Here is a 26,882-nt window from a genome sequence, read left to right as displayed (position 1 = left end):
TTCAGCAGATGATACGGTGGCTGGTAAGGGTCACCGCGCCTACACCGCAGCCACGGTAACCCACCGAGATAATATAGTTTTTTTAAAACAAGACGGTTTTTATTATTGTCAACTTTTTTACCGGGGTTTACCGCTACACCGGTTACCGTGACAACCCTAGTCAGTAATGTCTTAGGTGTGTTCTTGCTGTGTCGTTTCTCTAATTCCATGCTGAGGAAGTTTGCAGCCGCAAACGAAACGTAGCGGGAAAACAGGTAAACAGAACTGCTCTATGTTTTAAAAAAGAACTACAGCATGGAATGTCAGTAATGCCTGAGGGGTTTTTACAAACACTGTATAACTAATACTCCTGGACAGGGTATGAATTACACAGAGGCTTCTGGGGAGCCCAGTTATGGGGTTGGGGGTAATTTTGCCTTGGTCCCCAAAATGCCTTGAAACGGCCCTGGGTGTGTGACTGAGTTTTGAAGGTGATCTGAATTGTATCAGATGTATAAATATTAAATGTGTATAACTTATTGTTTTATACAAGTAAAAATGTGTAGTGGAGATAAATCTACCTACATTTTACTTTTCAACACTTTGTTTTGTTTTCTTGTTTTTATTCAACTATTTTCCTGTCCTGTCTGTCTCTCATCTTCCTGCATCTCCTCCGAACTCTCCAGAAAAACTGCTGCCTGGATTTTTACTTTTTCACCTCATCAGTTACTTTTGAGCAGATCAAAGGGATCTCCTGACCGCAAAGCGGAGAGCGCGTTTCGATGCTGCGTCAGTGAGGTGAAATCTCCGCAGCACAGGTGATGAGCTCCGCAGTAGCAGAGCGCTTCAGGCGCAAATAAGACAGAAAGTAGAGAACATGTGCGGACATGAACGATCGTGGGTTAATTATAGTTTTTGGTTGCGCCACTTTGAGAATGGACCGTGCGCTGGAAGCAGCAGCCTGGAGTGCTGCGCACCAATGATCAGCGCTCTGCCGCTCTCTGCTCAAAGAACCCCCGGTACACTGAGAGTCCATAAACCATGTAATATAGGTAGAAACCTTTTTTCCAGCTATCCCTGATGTGTAGGATATCCAGCTCCCTCATAATTCGATCCCTGCTCCTGGATGAAAAATCCGACATTTTCATCTATACAAGAAACCCCCCGACACCCGGACAGAGAGTGAATGTCTGGGGAAAAGAGGATGTATGGTCACACTAGTTTAATATAAAACGGGATATTACAGATACAGTACTTTGCTCGTGCCCTTGCTTCCCTGGGCCCGGGCCCTTTAGAGTTCGTGGACCCCTGGACAATTGCCCAGTTGCCCATAGGGTTAATCTGGCCTTGGACCCAACTTGTGAACGTTGCAGACGGTGACTTGCCACACTCACATATTTTGGACTTGCCCAAAAGTAGGAAGGTATTGGTGGTCTACTTTTGACGTACTCTCCAGCATTTGTGGGACCACTGTGTGACCAGACACTCTGACCGCTTTGTTTGGAGGAGTTGAGGTTGATGCTTCTTTGGACACATACCAGCTGGACATGATTGCCATTTGGTCCTTATTGGATGAGTTGTATTGACCAGGAGGAAAGAGTCTCCTCCACCAGAGTACGGTCACTGGGTTAACGAAAAGATGTCCCTTATACACCTGGACAACATCAGGCACACCCTAAAGGGCTCAATATAAAAACTTTATGTTCTTTGGTCGTCATTTATGTAGTATTTGAAAACGCACTGGTTGATAATTTTGTGATTGTTTCTTTTATTTCTCTTTTTGAGTTTGATCCAGTGTGGCAGTGTGGGTGAGGGTGGGGATTTGTTACTGTTCTGTTCTGAGAAATGTTAGAAGTGGAATAAAAACTCTTTGTTAAGAAAAATGAATCACGTACTGTCTTTAAATGTATCATTACTCAGGACTTGTGAGGTATATTTATGTATTGTCTGGTGAAACACGTAACCAACTCTTTTTTAAATTAACCCTCTGGAGGCAGGCGTTGCAGATTAGCAATGTTAAAACCATCGACATACATATATGGACAATGGGTTTCCATAGCCTCCAATAATAAGTTTTTGTACTAAAATAGGAGGTGGCCACCACCGTCATTTTGACCGTGTCACAGGTTCCGTCAAGCCCAGACAATTCCAAAAAAGGGAAGAGAGGTGGAGCTGAGGGTGGGGCTGTAAGGCTGGGATCAACTGACGACACCCGGTCGAACTAGCTACAAGCTAACCTGAAGCTAACCCAAAGCTAACACGGAGGTGGGAGCTAAGCTAACGGAGGTAGCAACCTAGCTACAACCGGAGTTAACTGTGCACAACACCAGAGCTTCTGAGTCAGAGATACGCCGGGCTGACCGCTGGGTAAAACTGGGTGGAACACAGAGGACTCCGAGAGCTCCACAAGCCGGCAGCCGCACAGCAGACAAGCACCGTTGCAATCTGAGATGCGCAGAGCTGCCGCTGGGGAGAACCGGGTGGAAAGATTTCCATCCCAGAGTTCCACAAGCCGTCAGCCCGCGCAGCACACAGAAGCCGCAATCAGACAGAGATGCACCGAGCTGCTGGGAGAACCGGGTGGAAAACATCGGTCTCCCGAGAGCTCCACAAGCCGATAGTCGGAACCCAGCTCCACCAACATGTTATATTTCAACCCATTTTCTAAAGTGCAGCATTATGTTAAATGCACTGGGTTTTACCCCACTGCATTTAAATTTCATGGTTAAACAGTCATGTTAAAATCTAAGCTCAGCTCGGCAGTGACCTAAAATACATAAATATAATTTTACTTACCGAAAAAAATGAAGTGGAGACTCCTTGGACGCTCTATTAGTGCAATTAATGCCACAGCAAGTCATTTTGTCCAACAATTGCACAAATAATATCCAAAAAAGAACACACAAACACAGAGACTCAAAATCCCGGAGCAGTTTCCAAGCCAGACCGAGGCTCAGACTGAGGCCTTTCCACGGAGCTAGCTCTGTGGTCACGTGGGTCGGATGCTCATTAATTATACAGAATTTTAGGCTTTTAATACACTTAAACAGAAGAGTGAGAAAAAAATTCACCCCCCTCAGAGTTGTCATGAGTGTAAACTAATCATTTAAACCAAAAACATGTTTTGGTACCAGGCTGTAAACATGTTTATTTCTGCTGTGAAATTGGTATTTTTAACATGGGAGTCAATGAGGATTTGTTCGCTTCTGACACCAGCCCCCAGCGGATGAGGGTGGAACTGCAATTTTTGGTACTTCCGAGTTGAGACCAATTTCTGAGCCGCATTGTGGGGGCTTGGTTAAAACCTACCTACCTGGTTACTCCACATACATATTTCATGAGCATTTTTAAACTCAGAAGTACCGCTGAAGGACTTAGTTGTTCCTCCTTTTATCAAAACTTATTTTGAGCCTGAGAGGGTTAAAATAGTCCTCCAATGCACTTTTTCCACATGCTGGTTTTCTATCATATAACTGCAAAATGCTCTTATTAAACCAAGAAAAGCCTGAAATCACCACTGCAAAATTCCTTCAAATATTCATCCATCCACTCAGTCCCAGTTCCTCTGATTTTCCAGGCTAATCCCACCATAGCTGAGCAGGCAATGTGATGTTTTCATTGCAGCAATAAGCCAGCTATGCAGCAGAGTCTGAGCCAGCAGCCTCTAGGAGACATCAGAGATCTCACTTATCATCCCAGAAGTCCCAAACGCTCCACGCTGATGGGATTTTCATTAGTTCTGTACAATTTTTGCCTCTTTAATTATTATGTTGACACATAATGATGTTTGTTAAAAGATGTAACATCCTACTTGATGCTAAATCTCTCCTCCGCTTCTCTCTCTCTCTCTCTCTCTCTCTCTCTCTCTCTCTCTCTCTCTCTCTCTCTCTCTCTCTCTCTCTCTCTCTCTCTCTCTCTCTCTCTCTCTCTCTCTGTGCAACTCCTTTGTATCACCATCAAACGAAAGGTAAAGCTCCTTCGTCAGCAGAAGGAGAGATGGAGAAAAAAGAAAATGAAAAGTCAGAGAGGCTTGGCTGGAAGGAAAGTGGGTTAAGAGGGGCATGATGGATGAGACTGGGAGCTTTCCTGACTCATGGCCCACTTTCTGGTGACTAATGTGGTCAGTGACATCTCCCTCTCCATCCCAGCATCCCTCCATCCAAGCTGGAGTACTGGTAGCTGGCCTGGAGCAGAGCAGTAAACAGGATCTCACAGCACTTATCATGTTGAGCCTGGAGAAAACATGAGCTCTGTTTAGCAACAATAAGTCTGAGCAGCTAGAAAAAACTTTGAGCAGAATGAACATCTTTGTCTTATTGAGCGCTAAACCTCTCATCGGCTTTGTGATTTTCCTGCTTCCTTTTAGGGATGACCCAGTTTTTCTGCAGCACAATCTTCTTTTCGCTGATATCTTAATCGACCACCATCCTTTATTTAAAGGGTCTGACCTACAGATTTAAAATCAGGTTGTGTTTAAGCTAATATGAGTTATTAATGTGGTGCGCTTCACACATTGGTTTGCTGACATGTTCACACAAGAAGCAATAGGCCAGCACAAAGTGGAGCCAAAGAGGTGCGCTGCACACTTCAAGATTTTACACATTTAATACTAAAAACTCTGTGTTTGAAACCAAAATAGCGTTTAATGCATCTGATTTGGAAGAACCTCCCAGAGAGTTTCAGCCCATGTATGTGAATCTATAGTCAGGCCACGACCCATAGACAGATCTCAGTCGTGGGACGATGTCTACGGTTGTCTTTCAAACTGTCACTAAAGGCAATGGGACAGCGCTAGGACCAATCAGAACAACAAACAGCATGGCATATTAAATGCCCATCCAATGTCTTTCTGCAAACATAGAGCTTTATGATTGGCTGGACCTAAAATTGTTGGGTCTGACGGTGGCTGCAGTGGAGTGAGGCTAGACCGACATGCACAACGATATTTTTTGCTACATTTGGTCTAGATTTCTTGGCCAAGAAAGCTTTGCTGATTTAAATCAAGGTTTGCCATATTTTCATTAAAATTTGATAGATTTTGTGTTGAACTATTGAAATTGCATTAATATTCCATTTAAAGGGACACTAAGCAGTTTTTGGATTGCTTTTCTCTCTCTCTCTCCCTTTCTCTCTCTCTCTCTCTCTCTCTCTCTCTCTCACTCTCTCTCTCACTCTCTCTCTCTCTCTCTCTCTCACTCTCACTCTCTCTCTCTCTTGATTCGATTCAAAATGTATAAAATAAACACAAGCAAATACAGTACGTAAACATACTGAAAAATAAACATTTGAATGAAAAGGAGCAGATAGAAGAAATCTTATAATTTCTGCCCCTTTTTACAAAAGAAAATGATCTGTAAAACATTTACAATATAACCTCAGTCCCTTTCTACTTTTTATACATGATCATTGACATTTTAATTTACCTTTTCATAATTACTTAATACATTTGATTTTATACATTTTTTAAATATAGCAAGTGAGTTTGATTCTTTAATTTCTCTGTTAAGGGCATTCCACAATCTTACACCATTTACAGAAATATTACATTCCTTTATTTTGGTTCTGAATTTAGATTTTTTTTAAAGACATCAGTCCCTTTTAATATGTACCCACTTACCCTCTTATGAAACATTTTCTGAATATTAGTTGGTAAATTACGCGTATTCACTCTGTACATTATTCACAATATTTTCCACTCTACCAAGTCAGAAAATTTCAGTATTTTATATCTAATGAATGATGGATTAGAGTGATCTCCATAGTTACTGTTATTAATGACCCTCAATGCTCTTTTTTGTAAAATGAACAAAGGTTGAGTTAAAGTTTTGCATGTGGCTCCCCAAATTTCTAAACAATAAATTAAATATAGTTCAATCGGGGAGTGATGCAACATTAATAACCTAGACCAATTTAGTAGAAACTTGGCTCTATATATACTGCTATGGCTTTGGCTATGGGACTCAAAAGTATTCAAAATTCAATAAATAAATAAATAAGACATTATGAAAAAAATATCTACATGAAGAAATACTAGACAATCATGTAATCTGACAATGAAATGATGAAATAACAGAATGTTATGTAAAATCTAAGCTCAGTATTATGAAATATTTTTCATTCTTCTTTATTAATATAGTTTTTTTTTTTTCAAAAGTAATTTTGTCATAATAATCCAAATTAATATTGAGCTACTTTTATTTAATTCATTCAGTTTTCATTACATAACATCTTTTTAACAAGGACAGCTTTTATTTCATAATAGTGTTTTTCCCGTGGCTGATTTATTTCACATGACTTTTGAAAAAAACATTATATTAATAAAGACATTTTAAAAGAACAATGAAAAATATTTCATAAATACTGAGCTTAGATTTTACATAACATTCTGTTATTTCATCATTTCATTGTCAGATTACACGACTGTCTAGTATTTCTTCATGTAGATATTTATTTCATAATGTCTTATTTATTTATTGAATTTTGAATACTTTTGAGTTCCATATTTGGTAACTTTCCCCTTTATATAACTTATATGTGATTTCCAAGTGAGCCTCTCATCAAGCATGACTCCAAGAAATTTGATTTCTTTTACTCTTTGAATTTCCATCCATCTATCGTTAAAGATACATCACAGCTTCTTTTGTTGTTAAACAGTATAAAGTTTGTTTTGTTCAGGTTCAATGACAGTCTGTTTATATCAAACCATTTTGTAACTTTAATCAGTTCACTGTTTATTACTTGAGTTACTTCATGTATATTTAATCCTGAATAAAACAATGTGGTGTCGTCTGCAAATAAAACTGTACAAAGTAGATGAGATACATTTACAAGGTCATTAATAAATAATATGAACAGTTTAGCTCCGAGGACCGACCCTTGTGGCACTCCATAATGAATATCTTTCAATTCAGATCTGGCATCATTGATTTCAACAAACTGTTTCCTGTTGTCTAAATAACTATTAACCCAATGATAAGCCACACCTTTTATTCCATACCGATGTAATTCAAGCACCCCCTAGTGTCCGTTTGTAGAACCGAGCACAAACCCTGTCCCTTCACTGTGTGTTTGTCTTTTTAACATCTTAATCTAACAGCTGAAATGTCTCCCCGGCCTTCATTAGTGTCTAGGGGAGCGATTATTCACTAAATCATCAAATCAGCTGTGTTCACGATCAAAAACATGCAGGAAATGTGTTGGAACCAGACTGCAACACCAGGTATGTCAGCTCAGTTTTTCCAACAGAGCGTCCGCCAGTCTAAAGTTGCAAGTCAAATATTCTAGAATATTCTGGCTACAGGGGGGATAGGGGCTGGCTGGCCTTTCATTAACCCTGTAAAAGGTCATTCTTGCACACACTGGCTCAAGAAAATGATTTAAAAATACGAAAAAGTTGAAAAGCATCCCTCTAATAAAACCCTTTTTGGGACAAATGTGTGGTTTGATTGAAATAAAACCATGAAAACAAGCCAACAGATTTCCTGTTGTTTAGAGAATTTGTCACTGAATCTCCAAACTGAGATTGGTCTGACTACCGTCTACTGCCGTTAAGACACTGATCTTTAAGAGAACCCCTCTTAAACAAAACCCAAGAGGTTAATACTAGATAAGGCATGGATCCTAACTGGGTCAAGCTCCAACTAGGTCTGACCTTTGGGTTTACTGCATGACTAAGAGCCTCTGATGACGGTTCTTTACTCAAATATGCAAACAGTCGTGAGCTGAATAAACCAGTGCAATGTAAACTATTTCATACAGCGAGTGGTTTCCCTTTCCTGCACTTTCCCAAGATTGTTTGTTTCCCTGAAACTCTTCGCTGCAAATGCTTTGGTGCATCTTTTACACAGGTTGGTCCTAGTCCAAGTTAACAAGGCCGGTTCTAGTGGGAGGAGAGGTGTGATACCAGCCAACTCCTGATGGTAGACACCAGTTGGCCAGAGAACTGTGTCCTACAGATGGCAGTCCACACACACACACACACACACACACACACACACACACACACACACACACACACACACACACACACACACACACACACACACATTAAGATGCAGCCAAGCAGGCGTAAGGGCTGAAGACCTCTCATTACTGTGATAAGTGTCTGCTCACCCCTTTTGGTTATTTCCATTTGGTTTTCATTTCAAAGAGCATCCTGACCAACGAGAGGGCAGCTACAGATCTGAAGTGTGGTCAGATGTGCCACTGCATTTATAAGTGTGTGTGTGTGTGTGTGTGTGTGTGTGTGTGTGTGTGTGTGTGTGTGTGTGTGTGTGTGTGTGTGTGTGTGTGTGTGTTTTGAGAGGGGGGGGGGGGGGCTGAGGTGCTTTGATGGATGGGGATACAGTCAGGATGGCCCTTTTAGCCTTTTGAGCAGCCAGATATTCTGATAACATGTGACACCACCCCCACCAACAACTCAGTCACTCACACACACACACACACACACACATCTCTGGCCCGCTGGTGTAAATGTCTCACAACAGCATCACACGTCTGATCTCCAGACCCAACCACGCTGGAACAATGGAGCACGAATGCTTCCCAAACACACACCTGAGCTCTGCAGCAGCAACATAAAGCATGCATTTGTTTTATTTTGTTAAAACATGTTACACTTTTTAATAAATGCCCACTTTTTTATTTTGAGGAGTAAAATATGTTGAACTGAAGCTGTTAAAAAACTGAGCAGGTATTCTGCAACTAAGCAAGCCTCAGTCTGTGAGTTGATGACAGAGATGTCACAGAGCTCTGTGGACTCAGGTACCCTCTCAGACGTCCTCACAAGAAGCTTACAGTCACGTGCTCCTGGCTCTATCCACAGGTGGTGGAGGCAGTCTGGGCTGAGACCAGAACGGTTGGATCCGCATTGCATTTGATCCAATCTCACACCTCCACAGGCGCCTTGGTCCAGCCCCACCTCCCCTTAGCCACACACACAACCAAACTCCTGAAGCAGGTGGCGATGCAACACATCCAGCCCACCCTAGATGTGAAAGTGACCTTTCACCCCACGCATGCCTTTAAATCTCACCACAGCACATCTAAATGTCTATTTGGTTAATCTGTTCTGCAGCTCTGTGTGCGTAATCTTTTCAGCACCGCCTCGTGTGATCACCCAAACACCTTCAGACGCTCCTGCGGTCTGAACAACACTCGTTCATATGTGACAGCCTGGCAGAAGAAATCAGAGAACTCACCGCTGGCAGCAAGGAGAAGAGAGGAGCGGGCTCGGGAGTTGTCAAATAAACGTTTGCCTCTGTCGCTGCGGTAAGAATGTCATTGCTTTGGGTTTGGGGGGTTTGCTGCTGGTGCTGGAGCTGCTGGAGGAGATGGTGGCGGTGTGGAGATGGGCGGCGCAAGGCTGGACTGTTCCTCCGCTCCAAGCTGCTGTTCGCTGGGCATCCGAGGCGCGGTGAGGGACGCACTGCTGCGCTGAGCTGAGGGACGGGGAGGGGAGGGGTGTGTGTATGTGTGTGTGAGGGTGAGGGGGGGGGGGGGGGGGGGCGACCACGTGTGTCCAAAGGAGGGAACTGTGACTAAAGCAGACCAGGAGGATCTTAAACCATCACAAGTGTTGTTCTACAGGTTCACCCACAGAGCTGTTTCTACAGAAGATACACCTGTGAGGGTTTGTCCATGGGGGGTGCTGCCCTCTCTGGTGCGGAGGGGGAAAACATAAAAGATTTAAATGTAATTACTAATCAAATGTTTTCTAAGTTTTTCTGAACAGCGTGGTTACGTCCAGTCTTAATTATTTACCCAACATTTATGACTCACTGAACTGTGACTCTCTCAGGACAGGTTCATCTCATCTAACAGCCAATAACGTGTGGCTTTATGTTTAGGAGGAAACAAAGCTCTGCTGCTCCTTGTTTAGTGAGCAGAAGTCTGTTGGGTGCAAGCCCCCACAATGTGGCCAACCCGGAAGTACCGAAAATTGCAGTTCCACCCTCATCCGCTGGGGGCTGGTGTCAGAAGCGAGCAAAAAATACCAATTTCACAGCAGAAATAAACATGTTTACAGCCTGGTACCAGAACATGTGTTTTGTTTAAATGATCTAGTTTACACTCATGACAACTCTGAGGGGGGTGAATTTTTTCTCACTCTTCTGTTTAAGTGTATTAAAAGCCTAAAATTCTGTATAATTAATGAGCATCCGACCCACGTGACCACAGAGCTAGCTCCGTGGAAAGGCCTCAGTAGAGCCTCTGTCTGGCCTAGAAACTGTTCCGGGATTTTGAGTCTCTGTGTTTGTGTATTCTTTTTTGGATATTATAGAGCTCCGGACCCCAGGTGACTCTCAAGCCCTTTTCAGATAGACATTCTGGAACATTTGCGGACAATTCAATCCGGTTTTTAACCGGAACTGTGTTTTCAGACACACCACTTTTGTACCGGAACTTGTCCTTTCGGCTGCGTTCACACAGCAGGGAAAAGTTCCAGATGTCTGACGGCGGCGGGGTGTGGGGTGGGGGGGAATCGGGCTCATGTTAAGAAGAAGAAGAAGAAGAAAATATCATTTCTATAGCGCCTCTCAAGATAAAAATCACGAGGCGCGTAAGCATAATTCTGCGCACACGAAGACGCATAAGAGACCTGGATGATGAAGCTCAATGGTTAAAGGAATCACTGAAGCGGTGTGAAGCGCTCCGTCGCGCGTCTAGACGGTACCGTAGGAGGCGAGCTGCCGTGGTTCGCCGCATGCTACAGCAGCGGGCTATCTGGGTGCGCACAGCGTCCCCCGGTCCCCTCCTCCTCCCCCTCCCTCTTGTCCGGAACTCTACCTCACCAGTCTGAATCAGCCACCCTGTCCGTAACAAGTCCGGACCTGTAGGGGCTTCGTCCGGATAAATTCCGGAACACGTTATCCGGATGTTTGTATTCAGACACAAAGGTCTTACGGACAGATTCCGGAACATTTCCGTTTTTCATGGCCTGTTTGAAGGGGGCTTCAGTTAGTAGACGCCATATTGGCAGGAAAAAAAGTAAACAAACACGGATCGTAAACATGAACATGAACGGGATCGGCTTGGATTTTACTTCGTCGGAGTTTACTTCACACTTTAAAACTGAAGAAATCGTTTTACATAGTCAGAAATTAAATAGACTAAACATCTATGACCCTTACCGTGCCCCTGGGATACTTTTTAAAAACGCCAGAAGCTGTCGGAGCAGACTTCTTACCGGACCTGGCCAGGGAACCCCTTGGGATTTCCCCGGAGGATGCTTGCCCAAGTGGCTAGGGAGAGGGAAATCTGGGCCTCTCGACGCTACTGCCCCCGCAACCCGACTCCAGATAAGCGGATGAAAATGGATGGATGGACAAATAACAGATTTACACGTAAGTAGTTTAAATAGAGTGCTGTGCTCTTTGAATGTATAAACTGAACGCCAAGAGAAATCACTAGTCTGATTTTTTTCCCATGAATAAAATAAATATGTACGTATTTCATGAGCATTTTTTAACTCAGAAATACCCCTGAAGGACTTAGTTGTTTGTCCTTTTATCAAAACTTAATTGGGCCTGAGAGGGTTAAATGGTCTTCATTTTCCCAAATTTGGGAATGTGGATACATTTGTGGATTCTGAGGACAATGCAAACAAACAAAAACCAGAATTATCTTCTTCAAAGTTATTATAAACCTTTAGGACATCCAGTACCTCCTTTTTATCCACTGACAACATCCCATACACCAATCAAATAAGTGTTGTAAGAAATAAAAATAGATTTTTTTTAAAAGCTTTAACTTAAGCATTAAGCCTAGTTACATATGATAACGTACCTGAAATGTCATTTCTGTTCAGACATTTTTGATGTCTTTAAAGCTCATTTAGCCTGTTTCTGTGGTCCTGAAGCTCACTGAGGGATGAGCTGGCAGCTTGGGGGGTTTAAGATTAATGAAGTCTAATACCCTTGGTGGTGTTTGTAATTCTATTTTATTGAACTTAAATTTTTGTTTGACTACAGATTTAATTTAGTGATGTTCTAAAAAGCTATTCCTATCTATTCCAAATTGGGAGACTATTCTATTAAATGGGATGAAGTCCAGTCCTTCATATATGTGTTCCAGGTATAGGATTCCTTTATTTTTCCAGTCCAGAAGGTTCATCATTTTGTTATTTTGCAAAATGTCAGGATTATTCCAGATAGGTGTGCATCTGCATGGTACTAGTGAAGACTCTGTCATTTTAAGATACTCCCACCATGCTGTCAGAGAGGTGCTGATACTAATACTTTTGAAGCCTTCATGTTTTCTTATGCTTGAGCTAATAAATGGTAAGTCTGAGAGCTCTATCGTATTGCAAAGTATCTGTTCTATGTCTAACCAGGACTCATCTAGTGGGTTATCTTGCAATCATCTTGGTATGTATTGCAGCCTGTTGGCTAAAAAATAATAATAAAAGTTGGGTAAATCCAGTCCTCCTCTGTCTTTGGTCTTCTGAAGCATTTTTAAGCTAATTCACGGGGGTTTATCCTGCTAAAGGAATTTGGTAATTGAGGAGTCCAGAGATCTAAACCAGTCAGGCGGTGGTTTGTTTGGGATCATTGGAAATAAGTAATTTATTCTGGGTAAGACCATCATTTTAATTGTAGCAACCCTCCCCATGAGTGATATCGGTAAGGATTTCCATCTTGCAAGATCATCTTCCACTTTCCTTAAAAGTGGGATGTAGTTTAGTTTGGTTAGATCTGCCAACTTGGGAGAGACATTAATTCCCAGGTATGTGATATTCCCTGACTCCAATTGTGTATTAAGTAAATTGACAAAAGAGAAATTATGGTAATTGGTAGAACTGTGGATTTTAACCAGTTTACAGTATAGAGTAATTTGACACTTTTGAAAAAGAGTTTATCAGTTCAATTGGATGGGAGAGAGAGGATTGAGAATTCTGGAGAAAGAGTAAAACATCATCTGCATAAAGATTGATCTTATGTTCTATTTTCTTACACTTTATCCCTTTAATATATGTTGTGATGGCCTAATTGCTGCTGCTAGTGGTTTGATAAAGATAGGAAACAGTGAGGGGGAGAGTGGGCATCCCTACCTGGTCCCCCTCTGAAGACAGAAGCTAGCTGATATTTGGTCATTTGTCCTGACACGTGCTGTTGGTGAACTGTATAATGTTTGTAGCCAGTTTATGAAGAAGTTCCCAAAACCAAATTTATGTAAATTTGCAAATAAGAACTTCCAGTTAACGCTTCCAGTCAGGTTTTCGTAGAGCTCATTGTACTGAAACAGCTCTTCTTAGGGTCTCTAATGACCTTCTGACTCACAGTGATGCAGGGGACTGTTCTGTTCTGGTCCTGCTGGACCTGGCTGCAGCCTTTGACACTGCTGACCATCACCTGCTACTGGAGAGGCTGAGAGACTGGGTAGGCCTATCAGGATCTGCTCTGGAGTGGTTCTCTTCTCTTTCTGAGCACTCCTTTTCTGTGGCCGTCTCCAAGTTTAGGTCCTCCACCAACTCCCTTACCCATGGAGTCCCACAAGGTTCTGTGCTGAGGCCTCTACTCTTCCTCCTCCATCTGCTTCCTCTTCAGCACATCCTGAGCTCCTTCAAAGGAATCTCCTACCATCTTTATGCAGATGACATCCAACTGTACATCTCCTTTAAGCCCCATGAGATGTCTAAGCTGCAGCTGTTACACACCTGCTTAGACTCTATCAAAACCTGGATGGCTGGGAACTTTCTTCAGCTGAATGAAGATAAGACTGAGATCCTCATCTGTGCCCCAGACAAGCTGGTTCCCAAAGTCAGAGACTCTCTTGGTCAGCTTGCTTCCCACACCAAACCTTCTGTCAGGAATCTTGGTGTGACCTTTGACCCAGCTCTCACCCTGGATTCTCATGTCAGTTCTCTTGTTCGTTCTTCCTTCTTCCATCTCAGGAACATTGCTAAGCTGAGTCCCATTCTGTCCCGCTCTGAACTTGAGACAGTTATCCACACCTTCATCTCCTCACGCTTAGACTACTGTAACTCTCTTTTCACGTGTCTGAGCAGAACCTCGTTGAACCGTCTACAGGAGGTTCAGAATGCCTGTGCTCGGCTTCTGACCAAGTCCTCCGAACACACCCACATCACCCTGCTTCTCCTCCAGCTTCACTGGCTGCCAGTCAACTTCAGGGTTCATTTCAACATCCTGGTTCTGGTCTATAGGGCCTTACATGGACAAGCACCATCTTACATTGGTGATCTTCTTAGTCCCTACACCCCCAGCAGGTCCCTGAGGTCCAGTGATCAAACCCTACTGGTTGTGCAACGCACCAGGTTAAAGACCGAAGGTGACAGATAATTTGCTGCTGTGGCCCCCAGACTCTGAAACTCTCTCCCCCTGAGCCTGAGATCAGTGGACTCAGTGAACTCCTTCAAAAAGCAGCTGAAGACTCACTTGTTCAAGCTGGCTTTTGTATGACCTTCTTCACCACTCTCTCTTTATTCTGCTCTCCCCACCTATTCCACCTTCCTCAGGATCCACTGATTTTCCTCTTTCCTATTCACTCTCTCTCTGTCTCAACATTTTTTTCTTTTAAATCCCAATTGCCTATTTTTGCTCATTTTAAATATATTTTTAAACATTTTCTAAATGCTTTTTTTATATTTTTACATTTTTTTGTTTTTGTGAAGCGCCTCGTGATTTTTATCTTGAGAGGCGCTATAGAAATGATATTTTCTTCTTCTTCTTCTTCTTCTTCTTCTTCTTCTTCTTCTTCTTCTTCTTCTTCTTCTTCTTCTATCAAAAGCTGTTTCTACTGTAAGAGAAATCTATCAAATTAAGTAATCTACGTGAGTTTGTGGATGACTGTCTACCCTTGATGAAACCAGTTTGGTCAGGGTGTATTATGAAGGGGGTTACCTTCTCTAATCTTTTTGCCAGGGCTTTACAAATCATTTTGAGATCAACATTAATAAGAGAAATTGGGCGATAGCTGGTAGGAAATGCAGGGTGTAACGTGAGGAAGTATGGGTTTTTCTGTGCCAAAGGTTGTATTTGCCCGGCTGGGTCAAAGCTGGGGCACCAGCAACTTTCACCCACAGATAAAGACCGGAGCCACCAGCAAGTCTGCAGAATTCCACAACAACCGAACACCTGCAGCTCCAGAAGAAGGAATTCTCACACAATCTAGTCATAATAAAGAGTCTTACGCTTCCTTTGTTTATTAATGCTAAATAATCATTTTATCACTTTGCTCATTATAAATGTATTTTAATCAAATGAATTATTATTATGCTTTGGGTAATCATAATGAACTATAATGAATCAATACTTAATTAAATATTGATTGCCTTTGCCTGTCTTTAAAGCTCATTTTGCCTGTTTCTGTGGTCCTGAAGCTCACTGAGGGAGGAGCTGGAACGCTGTAAAAGCCACAGTTCATTCAACAGACCTGGTGGCAACAACTTGGTAAACTTGGTTGGAGCGCTGGAGGTGAAGGAAAAATGTAATGTAAAATGGTGATGGAACTGAATAAATAAACCTAAGATGATCGTGGTAAGGTGTACCCAAGATCATCTAACCTAAACTTCACCAGCCTGTTCTAAATCCAGATGGATCATTTGTTTATTCTGACTCACAAACGGTGAGTTTTCATTGCCCATCTCCGTGATATGAACCCATAAAGCTCTGAAGGACAGAAAGCAGGTTCAGACCTGCGTTTTCCAGGTGAAATATGTGAAACTCAGTCACCTATGAGGGCGACCGCTCAAACAAACATAAATCACATGCCAGAGATCGATGCACCACTTCCCCATAGGCTAACTGTTCTGGCTGAACACAATCAATTCCAGCCCAGGATTCATTGTTCCAATTAGTGAGGCTTGTTCTGTGCTGTAAAGGTAAGGACGCTCGCATGGAATCAGCTCCCATTAATGACACTAGCTCTGAATCCCAATCACTTCATTAGCATTCAGCAAGGAAGTGCCTCAAGCAGTGTTATTAGCCTCTGTTTCTTCCATGGGCTGATGTAGGGACCACAGTGGCCATGCAATAGCGCTGAGCTCAATGAGTTTCTATAGGAGGTTTGGAGAAAAACTGATGTGAAAATGTCAGCACGCGAGGGTGGGGGTTGATCTTTTTAGAGCTGGAACATCTACTGGATGGAGAACAATGTGCACACATGCTTCATGCAGCTTGAGTCCAAAATGAATGATTATCGGAGAAAGCGCTCACATTTTTGTAGTAAAGACTGTGGCAGCCATCTTGAGTTTGGTAGAAAGCTAGTTATTAAAATTGAGGTCCCTCAAACCTTGGGACTTCGGAGACCATGAGCCCCAGTACCTCCGAGCACCATCTATAGATCCAGTCAGACATTGCCTTCTTGATTGTTGGCGAAAGATTGCCTTAATATAGTGTTTAATCTATTCGATTTTCTTTCATATAATCTAGCGTTTCATTCAAGTTTTTTTTTCAATTCAAGTTTATTTATATAGCGCCAAATCACGACAAGAGTCGTCTCAAGGCACTTCACACAGTAAACATTCGATTACATTTCAGTTCATTAAAGGGGCATTATGGAAGTTTGACAGCCAAAACATTTATAGAAATAATAAATGTCTTCTTCATACATTCTCCTGCAATGCCCTGGTCCTGAAGAACGAGCCCTGGCATTTTTACTGTGATTGCCTGTTTTTCTGTAAAATCACAGAAAAAGAGAGTTGCTCGGGTCGAGCAGGCTGCTTCATGCGCGTTCACGCTCAGGCATCGCCCGTAGCATTTGCTATCCGTAGCTTTAGCAGCAGAGAGTGAGGCAGTGCCAACTCAGAGACTTTGTCGCTGTTCCTAACGCCTAGTGATGAACCTAGCTACATTTCTGAGGACCCTTAGCTACTTTCTTCTAGATATTTTCTGCAAATTAGCAACAAAATAGCCATTTTCGCTCCGAACCGTTCTTTGAACTTAGCTGTAATAAAGGATATAAATATTACAGATGTCAAAGATGTCACTGGGCTTTAGCTCACCTAGTTAAATGTTGGACTCTCGTGCAGGAGACCTGGGTTTGATTCTGGGTGTGAACATAGTTTATTTAGAGTTTCTTTATTACATTAACGGTATTTTTTTACAGTAAGAAGCCCAAATTTTTATTTGAGACTCGCCGAACGGCATTGAATTCACAGATAAAAAAGATGTGGGTTCAACTTTCATTTTGGAACAATTTTTCAAGCAAGGGAAGGGAATGATCTGAGCATGCCTACTATTGAAGCTGCCGTTACGCTTTTGGCCTGAGGGGACAATCGCGAGCATAAAAATTCAAAACCCCGTAAAGTCCCTTTAAGTAAGTAAGTAAAAGTTTATTTATATAGCGCCTTTCACAGATATAAATCACAAAGCGCTGCACAACATGAGTAAGATCAGGGCAAATACCTCTAACCAGTAAAAACATCAGAAAAACAATAGCAGTGATAAAACAGAAAATAAAATCATGAGTATAAACAAAGTGAAGGTGTGAACCCGAACAAAGCCATCTTTTAGAATATTTAGGGAGGGAATGCCTGGATGAAAAGGTGAGTTTTTAGATGATTTTTAAAGACCTCTACAGTGTTAGAGAGACGGAGATTTGAAGGTAGACTGTTCCAAAGTCTGGGTGCAATAGTCTGAAAGGCCCTGTCCCCTTTGGTTTTCAGTCTGGTTCGAGGAACAGCCAGGAGGTTTTCAGATGTGGATCTAAGGTTCCGAGAGGTGGTGTGTGGGGGTAAAAGCTCAGATAGGTAGCTTGGAGCCTGGTTGTTAAGAGCTCTATAGGTCAGGACTAAAACTTTAAACTGTATTCTATATTCTACCGGGAGCCAGTGGAGGGACTGTAAAACTGGGGTGATGTGAGCTTGTCTGCTGGAGCTGATTTAAGCCAATCAGGAACCCAGCAGGTTGCATTGAGTCACTGACTAGAGTCACTGACTAGTGTCAGTGACTTTACAGCAATCCTCATACTAAGCAAGCATGTAGCGACAGTGGAGATGAAAACTCCCTTTTATCAGGAAGAAACCTCCAGAGGATCCTGGCTCAGTATAAGCAGCCATCCTCCACGACTCAATGGGGACGGAGAAGACAGAGCAGACACACACACACACACACACCCAGTAATGTTTCCATGGTTACATTGTGATTTCTTAGTAAATATTCTATTTGGTGAGAGATAAACTTTATTGTATTTATCCTAGTGAATCTATAATGAAACAGGTAAACTAGTAGTAGCACATTCAATGTCAAAGAAAGTAAAATGTTATTATCAGGAACAGGAGAAAGTTTAAGTGGTTAGCAGCAGTGGTCAAGCCAATGGCTCCCTCCATGAGGCCACCACAGCTCAGCAGAACAGATTAACATTGATGAAGACTTGAGGAAGACAGGGACTGACTGTGACAGACCTGAAATGATAAATGTGATGCATTCATACTACTTACACTGAACAAAAATATAAATGCAACACTTTTGTTTTGTTTCATGAGATGAACTCAAACATCTGAAACTTTTTCTACATGTACAAAACACCCATGACTCTCAAATATTGTTCTGAAATCTGTCTACGTGCGTTGGTGAGCACTTTTCCTTTACCAAGATAATCCATCCTACCTCACAGGTGTGGCCTATCAAGGGGCTGACAGACAGCATAAATAACACACGTGTGCCTTAGACTGCCCACAATAAAAGACCACCCTGACATGTGTAGTGTGATCAAACAGCACAATGCCACAGATGTTGAAACCTTTGAGGGAGCGTGCAATTGGCATGCTAATGGCAGGAATGTCTACCATAACTGTTGCCCATGAAATTAATGTTCCTTTCTCTACCATAAGCCCTCTCCAAAGGCGTTTCAGATAATTTGGCAGTACATCCAACCGGCCTCACAACCGCAGACCACCAGCCCAGGACCTTCACATCCAGCATGGGTTGTAGAAAGTCACGTGTCCTTTAAAACTTCCAAATTGACTCCAAACCTGCCCAAAGCTAATTGTACCAATCCCAAATCTAACAAATCTGGAAACACTGCTTAAAATTCACTCAATAGTTTATAAGGTTTGTTTGCAAAATGACAAACACACACACACACAAATATCCCTGCCAGTTCTTCTCCCTTTTTGGTGGCTAGCGATGAAAAAGGAGCAAAAAGTATTTGCAAACATGCATTTCTGACTATGTTGGTCAGTTATTAGGAAGAATGAACAAGAAACAGGAAAACCCTGAAAGTTTTTTTTATTTCTGTGTGTGCAGACATCATGGTCCTCTCTCACGTGTTCTCCATTCCCCACTCAAAACTCGAGCAGACCGACAATTTGCTGGCGCTTGCATTGTAAATTAAACCAGAGTGCCTTTTCCCGAGTTTCTTTTGAATCTGCTGAATTATTTGTTTTATCTGCTGGCAAAGGGCAACTGGGAGGATAACTACTGACAGACTGAGGAGAGAAACTGCACACTGTTGCTCACAGCTAATGCTCTGTAACCAGCTCCAGGTATAGTTGGACCTGGCTCACTTTCACCTCACAGCAGCGTCACTAAGACCATGTCAGCTGGAAAAGATGCTGGGGTCAGCAGCCTCTGTGGTGAAGGAGTTTACTGCTGCCCGTCACTGTGCTGCTCCTGCTGTCCAGCTCATAAAAACACACTAAACAGCTGAATCACACACCGTTTGGTAGCCTACAAGCTGTGTGTGTGTGTGTGTGTGTGTGTGTGTGTGTGTGTGTGTGTGTGTGTGTGTGTGTGTGTGTGTGTGTGTGTGTGTGTGTGTGTGTGTGTGTGTGTGTGTGTGTGTGTGTGTGAGTGAGAGAGAGAGAATGACAGCAGGTTCAGTCGCTTTAATATTTCATCACATTTAAGAGCTTCAAATGAAGCCAGCATTTGTCAGGCATTAAGGCTTTGATTATGACGCCCCCTCCTGACTCAAATGTGCAAGTACAAGCTTCCAAAAACAGCTCAGGACATTTCCTGTCCTCAACATCTGACATCATCACTCATTTGTAGATGAGATCATTCGCTTTCTACAAACAGAGTAAACGTCATAGCGGGTCATTTAGAATTCAAAAACAGGACTTATTTTGTGTGTTGGGTCTAAAATGTTTTAAAAAGCTGATTTTTTTCCGCCTTGCTGTAAAACATTACTAACCACATCTGGTGGGATCACACCAGCAGCATGTTAGCTGGTGGAGGCTTTAGGGGAATCTGACCTAACGTGAACTTCTTTGCCTTAAACTGATTCAGTTCTTCTTCAGTGAGATTGCTCTCAGGTGAGAACAGGCTGTCTGAGGGCGTGGCGGGGGCGGACCCGGCTTCAGGTGCCGGTGCCCCAAAACCCCCGCTGCTGCTGCCTCCTGCAGCTGGACGCTCTCCAAATCCTCCTCCAGCGTTTGCCGCGGAGAAGCTGAACCCGGAGGCCGAGCCGAATCCAGACGAGTCCTCAGACTTGTTGGTGGTCTGGGGGGCAAATGAAAAAGTGGAAGCTGAAGGTGTAGAGGAGGACCCAAACCCAGAAGGAGGCTGTGTGGGAGCTGGCAGAGTGCCACCAACGCCAGTAGAGGATGACAGGGGAGCAGCCGAGGAGCCAAAGCCGCTGGTTGGAGTTGTAAAGCTGAAGGAGCTGGCCTGAGGGGGGGGCGGGGCATCGAATCCTGCACAGTCAGAAAAACTGAATCAGCTTTAAGTAGCTTTCTGGAGTTTTCTACTTTCAGAAAGTATGTATGGTTTTTCAGAAATCCGTAAAAGTATTTATCTTATCGCGTACTGTGATGTAATGTAAGCAATACGTCTTTTTTTTTTGATAAACACGTCCCCAGCCCCGCAGAGCTCCGTACAATTGGAAACTGAGCACCGACCAGAACTAACCAATAGCGTTAGACTACCGCTTACCTGCTTCAAATTTAAGGAATACCTCAGCTGATGCAGAGTTGATGAACTTTTCACGAACAAGAAAGTCTCTAAAAGAACTAAGAGAACGGAGCACATCACTCCTGTCCTTAGATCCCTACACTGGTTACCAGTAAACTACAGAATAGGTTTCAAAGTGCTCCTGCTAGTTTACAAATCACTCAGCGGCATGGGACCAAAATACATGTCCGATCTCATTCCTGTATAAACACCCAATAGGGCTCTGAGACCCCTTAGAAACAACCAGCTGGTAAAACAGTGGTCCTCAATGGGCCGCACATGGCCCGCGAGCTGCCTCTTTGTGCTTTTAAATAAAATGTATTAATAATAATAATAAGAGGAGTCGTGAGGCCATCACCAACCGGCCTACCTTTGGTTTTACATTCATAAACCAACAGGAGATTCTTTCAGCATCTTATTATTTTTCATTTTATTAGAAAATCCAATAGTTCTTGATTTTAATCCAGATTAAAAGAGTGCCTGAAGCTAGAAATCAGCCACTTCATGTCAGTTCTCAAACTTACATCTAAACACTGGTTTTGATGGCGAGGTTGAGAGTTGTGGGTGATGATCTGAACTTTTTTTTTTTTTAAGGAAACACACGTTTAAGAAAAGCTCCAACAGAAAAGTCAAACCTTTGTTTTCAAAGCTGGACGTGGGAAAGCCGAACCCGGTCGATGTTGCAGAACCGAAGCCGCTGGAGGACGGCTGAGGAGCGCTCCCATTCAACTCTGCAAGCTGCAGACAAATGTAAATTATAAATATTAAACCACAAATGGTGACTGTAAACAGACATGCGAGCGTTAGAGCGGCGTCTTACCAAAGCTAAACGCGTGGTGGGACTCATGACCTTCAGCTCCTGGACTCGGCTCTTCCACTGACTCAGCAGCTGATTGACGCCATTAAGCTAAACACACAGAGCAGGAGATTACAGATAAATGTGTAAAATCCATGTTTTTGCATCAAAACAAACAACAAGCATTAACAGTGAGTGGATTTCTCCTCACGTAGCTCTGCAGATCCCCTGAGGCTCTGGCGGTGTAATACTCCAACCTGAGCTCCTCTGGAGACAGATCTGTGAACCCTGCAGACGTAAACATGCACGTTAAAACCAGTCCTGCTGTTATAAAACAGCTGGAGCGACGCATTACTGCTACAGACCAGATATGGAAGCCTTGGCGCAGGAGTAACAGGAGAAGCCCCACTGCTTTGAACTCTCCCAAACACCCATGTCTGTCTGAATCATCTCCCTGATGAGGGGGAAATATTCACACGGTTTTAGGACAAAGAAGAAATCGATTTTCAAATCACAACAAGTAAAAACAAAATCTCACAGTTTTTTATCCTCATCTTCATCTCCTACTCTTCCTCCTCCTCCCTCTTCTCTTCCTCCTCCAACTCCTCTTCCTCCCCTATCAAATGTGTTTGAAGAATTGAAGGCGGAGAATCGGTTTTGATTGGAGAATGAGAATTCAGAGCTCTTCGGGTTCTCTCTTCTCCCCCCTCCTCCCCGAAAACCCCAGTCATCCCTTTCCTGGGAGAAGGATGAAGGCTGGATGTAGCCGCCTCGTTGTTGGGAAGGATTCACCCAAACTTTGTTTCCAAACCCTGGAACCAGCATACAGAAAGAAATTAGTGGCTGTGAAATCTAAAGCTTTCTTACCGATTCCCTTTATTAGATGACCAAAGTGCTGAACAGGTTAAAATTAACTTTAATGTGATTGTTTTCATGTTTCTAAGACTGTGAGGGTAAGAAAATGTACTAAAGGACAGAAGCAGGTGGTCCTTTAAAATCCAAGACTTCAACTAGTATTGATTTCACGGTTTTTACATTTTAACATCCTCCTGGACTCCCTGTAGTTTGCCTGCAGAGCCAACAGGTCTAGATGATGTCATCTGCATGGCTCTACACTTCATCCTGCAGCATATGGATTTCCCGGGTACCTACGCCAGGATCCTGTTCATGGACTTCAGCTCTGCCTTCAATACAGTCCTGTCAGACCTCCTCCAAGACAAACTGTTCCAGATCAACGTGTCTGAGCAACTGTCAGCAACAAGTCAGGCTGAGGAATATTATCCAGAAAGTTCCTCTGGAGTAAGAAGAAGAGTTTATAAAATATGCACAAAAATAGAGTTAAAAAGGAAATCTGATGCAAACCACAGCAAAGTCTGGACCAGTCCTTTCCCTTCATTTGCTTCTGGTCGAGGTGAAACGTCACAGAGCAGCGTGACGTAGGAAGGAAAAACAAACGTGTGGACCACGACTGAACACTTGTAAGTGATGAAGGGGTTTAAAGTGTTGCCTGTGAAACAGAATTACCTCCTCCTTGTCGTCTGGACTGTTGCTGGTCAGGAGCGCGGTTGTAATTGTCGTTATAACCTCCTCTGTTTCCGCCTCTGGGGTGCTCATTCCAACACTTCTCCCCATAACGACACCGGCCCTGAAGGAAAAAGTTACACACGACCATTCTGAACCAGGATTAGTGTGAAAAGAGTGTAAAATGTGGGCAAAATGCCCCAAACGGCTTGATGTTTACGAAAACTTTTTCCGTCTTTATACTCCAAGTCGCAAACCGATGACGTATTGGGAACGTCATCTTTTTGGCGACAGCAACCCCACATGGTCAATTTTGTTGAGACGTGGTTGACAGTGTTTATATACATATTTACTCTGGAAATCTGTTGTCTCATGAACCATTTAGCTCCAAATTCAAGTTGACTGTCAAGGAACAATATCAGAAGGTTATTAAAGCAATTCTGAGTCCTGTCTTGTCAAGCTCCTCCAATTTTCATCACAATAACATTAGTCCAAAACTCCCTGAACTTATGCTTAATGGATGTTCTTTTACCGACAAAATGTTATCCAATATTGTAATAAGACAGTTATTTATTCAAGAGCTGCATCCATTCTTAGCCAACAGCTTCTCACCTATAATCTTATGAAAGTGGAAAAAAAGCAAGGAGTCTTTTTTTTCTCAAGCTTCCAGTTGATCCAAAGATAAAAGAGATGCAGTTTAAAATTATTAATTGCATTTATCCATCTGGAGAGCTTTTGAGACATCGATTTAACTTGGAACATAATGGCTGCTCATTTTGTAATGCAGACATAGAAACCACTGACTGAATTTGTAAAGAGTGAATTAGAGAATTGGTTGGCTTTGAGGCTAATCCACCAAAACTTTCTAAAGAAAACATATTAATATGTTGTTTTACAGCCAAGCACAATATTTATATTGCTTTAAATGTTATAATTATCCTTGGAAATTTTTACATACACAAATGTTGTTATGCTAAAACCTGCCCTAATTTCATTGCATTTCGTAAAGAATTAGTATATCACTTCTCTTTGAAATTCATGAAAGGCTCCAAAGCCTACACTATGAATGACTCTGTGAAGAAATACAAACTAAATGCTAAACCCTAGCAAATTTATTGAATGATGTTTTGCACTTTATCAGTTGTTTTACTTTCATTTTGACTATTTCACTCAATTTGCATTTTATTTATATTATGTTTGTTTATTATTTATTTACTTTTCCTCATTTTATTTATCTTGTCTGCTTGTATTTCCAGTTAAGAATGGAATATTGTAATGTGCCATGTTTTGTTGATTAATAACCCTATTTAAAAATAAATAAATAAATAAATAATAAATACTTTATTTTACTGTATATACATATCTATGGTTGAGACGTGTCGAGTTTCTTCTAGTGGGAGGGGGTTAGGGAACAAAGGCTCATCTTTTTTTCCTTTTTAATTAGTGATAATATTATAATTTTAATGTAAAAATAATATTAGTAGTTTAGTATTTATTTCTGATAAGTGCTACATTTAGCTGCTGGTGGTAAATGTAAATAAACCAGTTTTGTAAGTAAGTAAGTAAAGTTTATTTATATAGCTCCTTTCACAGATATAAATCACAAAGCGCTGTACAACATGAGTAAAATCAGGGCAAATACCTCAAACCAATAAAAACATCAGAAAAACAATAGCAGTGACAACAATAGTATCAAAATCAGGAGTAAAAACAAAGTCAAAGTGTGAACAAGAACAAAGCCATCTTTTAGAATATTTAGCGGGGGAACGCCTGGATGAAAAGGTGAGTTTTAAGATGTTTTTTGAAGACCTCTACAGATTTCAAGAGACAGAGATTTGAAGGCAGACTGTTCCAAAGTCTGGGGGCTATAGACTGAAAGGCCCTGTCCCCTTTGGTTTTTAGTCTGGTTCGAGGAACAGCCAGGAGGTTTTCAGATGTGGATCGGAGGTTCCGTGAAATGGTGAGTGGGGATAAAAGCTCAGATAAATAGCTTGGAGCCTGGTTGTTAAGAGCTCTATAGGTCAGGACTAAAACTTTAAACTGTATTCTACCGGGAGCCAGTGGAGGGACTGTAAAACTGGAGTGATGTGAGCTCGTCTGCTGGATTTGCTTAGGAGTCTGGCTGCTGCATTTTGGATGGCTTGAAGGCGTGAGAGGGAGGTTTTGCTGAGACCAGTAAAAAGAGCGTTACAGTAGTCTAAGCGTGATGACACAAAGGCATGGATGATTTTTTCCAGATCTGCAGTAGAAACCAGTTTACGGACTTTTGAAATGTTTCTCAGATGAAAGAAACAAGAGCGGGAGATGGTTTTGACGTGTGAGTCTAAACTTAAAGCTGGATCAAAAATAACTCCTGGGTTTCTAATGTTGGCCTTGGCTGATGGGCAAAAAGAGGCAATTTCTTGCTCGATTTTTGGCTGAAGTTCCGGGGGTGCAGCGATCAGGGTCTCTGTCTTGTTAACATTTAGGTCAAGAAAGTTGCTGGACAGCCAGTTACTGATCTGGGTCAGGCAGAGTACAAGTGTGGCCAGCTTGTCCAACTGGTGTGGCATAAAGGACATATAGAGCTGAATATCATCAGCGTAGATGTGGTAGGAGATGTCTGGGAAAGATTGAATGATGCCAGCTAGAGGAAGAATATAGAATGCGAATAGTAGAGGCCCTAGAACTGAACCTTGTGGAACCCCGCATGTCAGACAGGCAGTGTCTGAAGAGAAGGTTTCTGACTTCACTGTGAATGTTCTGTTAGTGAGATAGGAAGAGAGCCAGTCTAGAGCAGAACCTGAAATCCCAGCCAGGGCATTTAACCTGTTTAGTAGTACGTTGTGGTCTACAGTGTCAAAAGCTGCACTGAGGTCAAGCAGGACCATGACAAAGCATTTCCCAGCATCAGCAGCCATCAGGAGGTCATTATGCACCCTTACTAGAGCAGTCTCGGTTGAGTGCTGCTTCAGAAAGCCAGACTGGAAGGGGTCAGAGATCTTTGACTTGGAAAACCAGGATCTGAGTTGGGTTTCCACAACCTTCTCAAGTACTTTACTGATGAAAGGTAGCTTAGAAATGGGCCTAAAGTTACTGGTGGAGCTGGCGTCAAGGTTGGGTTTCTTTAAGAGAGGAGTCACTACTGCATTTTTAAAGTAAGATGAAACACAGCCTTGGCTCAGTGAGCTGTTGATCATAGTCAACAGAGATGGACTGATGGAGGCAAGGGACTGAATTTTTGTAATGTGGGCTCCTTCTTTCCACTCTAAGTGCATCCAAGGGTCAAGTCCTACAGGAATTCCTTCAGGTTTTCACTAGAATACACACATATGTAAAACTACTGGTGGTACAAATGTTTATTACATAGTATTCTCTTGAACTGTGATGGAACTTTGGTGATGAGTGTTATTTTAAACTAAGGAGAAAGGCCATTTTGATTTGATTTTAGCACCCCCTAGTGTCTGTTTAGTAGAAATGAAAGCAAAACTTATCTCCTAGCTGTGCGCTCCTCTTTTTAATGCCTTAAAGGGATGCTAAGCAGTTTTGCTAGATTTTAGCACCCCCTAGTGTCCGTTTGTAGAAGGGAACCATGTCCTTGCTGTGAGTTATGCCGGTTTCACACTGGAAGCGTCAGAGGGGCGACACGGTAGTGGAACGGTTTACTCACAAACTTCAAAGAGGTCCTTTTCACACCGGGAGATTCTTGGCAGCAGCACAGCGTCCTATCTGTGCTCTTCCATAGTCTCGCA

The 26,882-nt window shown here is 42.4% G+C and overlaps 2 protein-coding genes across 3 annotated transcripts in view; both read right to left on the bottom strand.

The window, feature by feature from the left end:
- rims3 (regulating synaptic membrane exocytosis 3) overlaps nucleotides 1-9,318 on the bottom strand; it is a 52,502-nt gene extending 43,184 nt beyond the window's left edge. Inside the window, exon 1 of the mRNA XM_015955952.3 lies at nucleotides 9,180-9,318. The gene's annotated coding sequence lies outside the window, so the exon portion shown is untranslated. The remainder of the gene's footprint in view (nucleotides 1-9,179) is intronic.
- A 10,435-nt stretch (nucleotides 9,319-19,753) lies between these two features.
- Nucleotides 19,754-23,423, bottom strand: nup42 (nucleoporin 42). Of its 2 annotated transcripts, none has more exons than XM_015955950.3 (7): nucleotides 23,155-23,423; nucleotides 22,169-22,442; nucleotides 21,996-22,084; nucleotides 21,842-21,918; nucleotides 21,655-21,741; nucleotides 21,470-21,572; nucleotides 19,754-20,578 (listed from the first exon to the last, which is right to left on the bottom strand). In XM_015955950.3, exons 1-7 carry the CDS (start codon nucleotides 23,300-23,302, stop codon nucleotides 20,091-20,093), a joined length of 1,266 nt encoding a protein of 421 aa, XP_015811436.3. In that variant the 5' UTR covers nucleotides 23,303-23,423; the 3' UTR covers nucleotides 19,754-20,090. The 2 variants fall into 2 exon arrangements, with proteins under 2 accessions (XP_015811436.3, XP_015811437.3); XM_015955951.3 differs by lacking the exon at nucleotides 23,155-23,423 and adding an exon at nucleotides 22,666-22,798.
- Between the last annotated feature and the right edge of the window lie 3,459 nt (nucleotides 23,424-26,882).

Source organism: Nothobranchius furzeri, chromosome 11, assembly GCF_043380555.1.
Source record: "Nothobranchius furzeri strain GRZ-AD chromosome 11, NfurGRZ-RIMD1, whole genome shotgun sequence".
NCBI lineage: Eukaryota > Metazoa > Chordata > Actinopteri > Cyprinodontiformes > Nothobranchiidae > Nothobranchius > Nothobranchius furzeri.
The sequence above is the reverse complement of the archived record's forward strand: the minus strand, read 5'-3'. Positions and strand labels throughout refer to the sequence as shown.

Excerpts from the sequence above, each read along its gene's own strand:
- nup42 (XM_015955950.3), bottom strand. The coding sequence starts at position 23,302 with ATGGTCGTGTGTAACTTTTTCCTTCAGGGCCGGTGTCGTTATGGGGAG. Across the intron at positions 22,085-22,168 it reads GAAGATGAGGATAAAAAACT|GGAGATGATTCAGACAGACA; the intron begins GTGAGATTTTGT and ends CCCCCTCATCAG. Across the intron at positions 21,742-21,841 it reads CAGGGGATCTGCAGAGCTAC|CTTAATGGCGTCAATCAGCT; the intron begins GTGAGGAGAAAT and ends CTGTGTGTTTAG.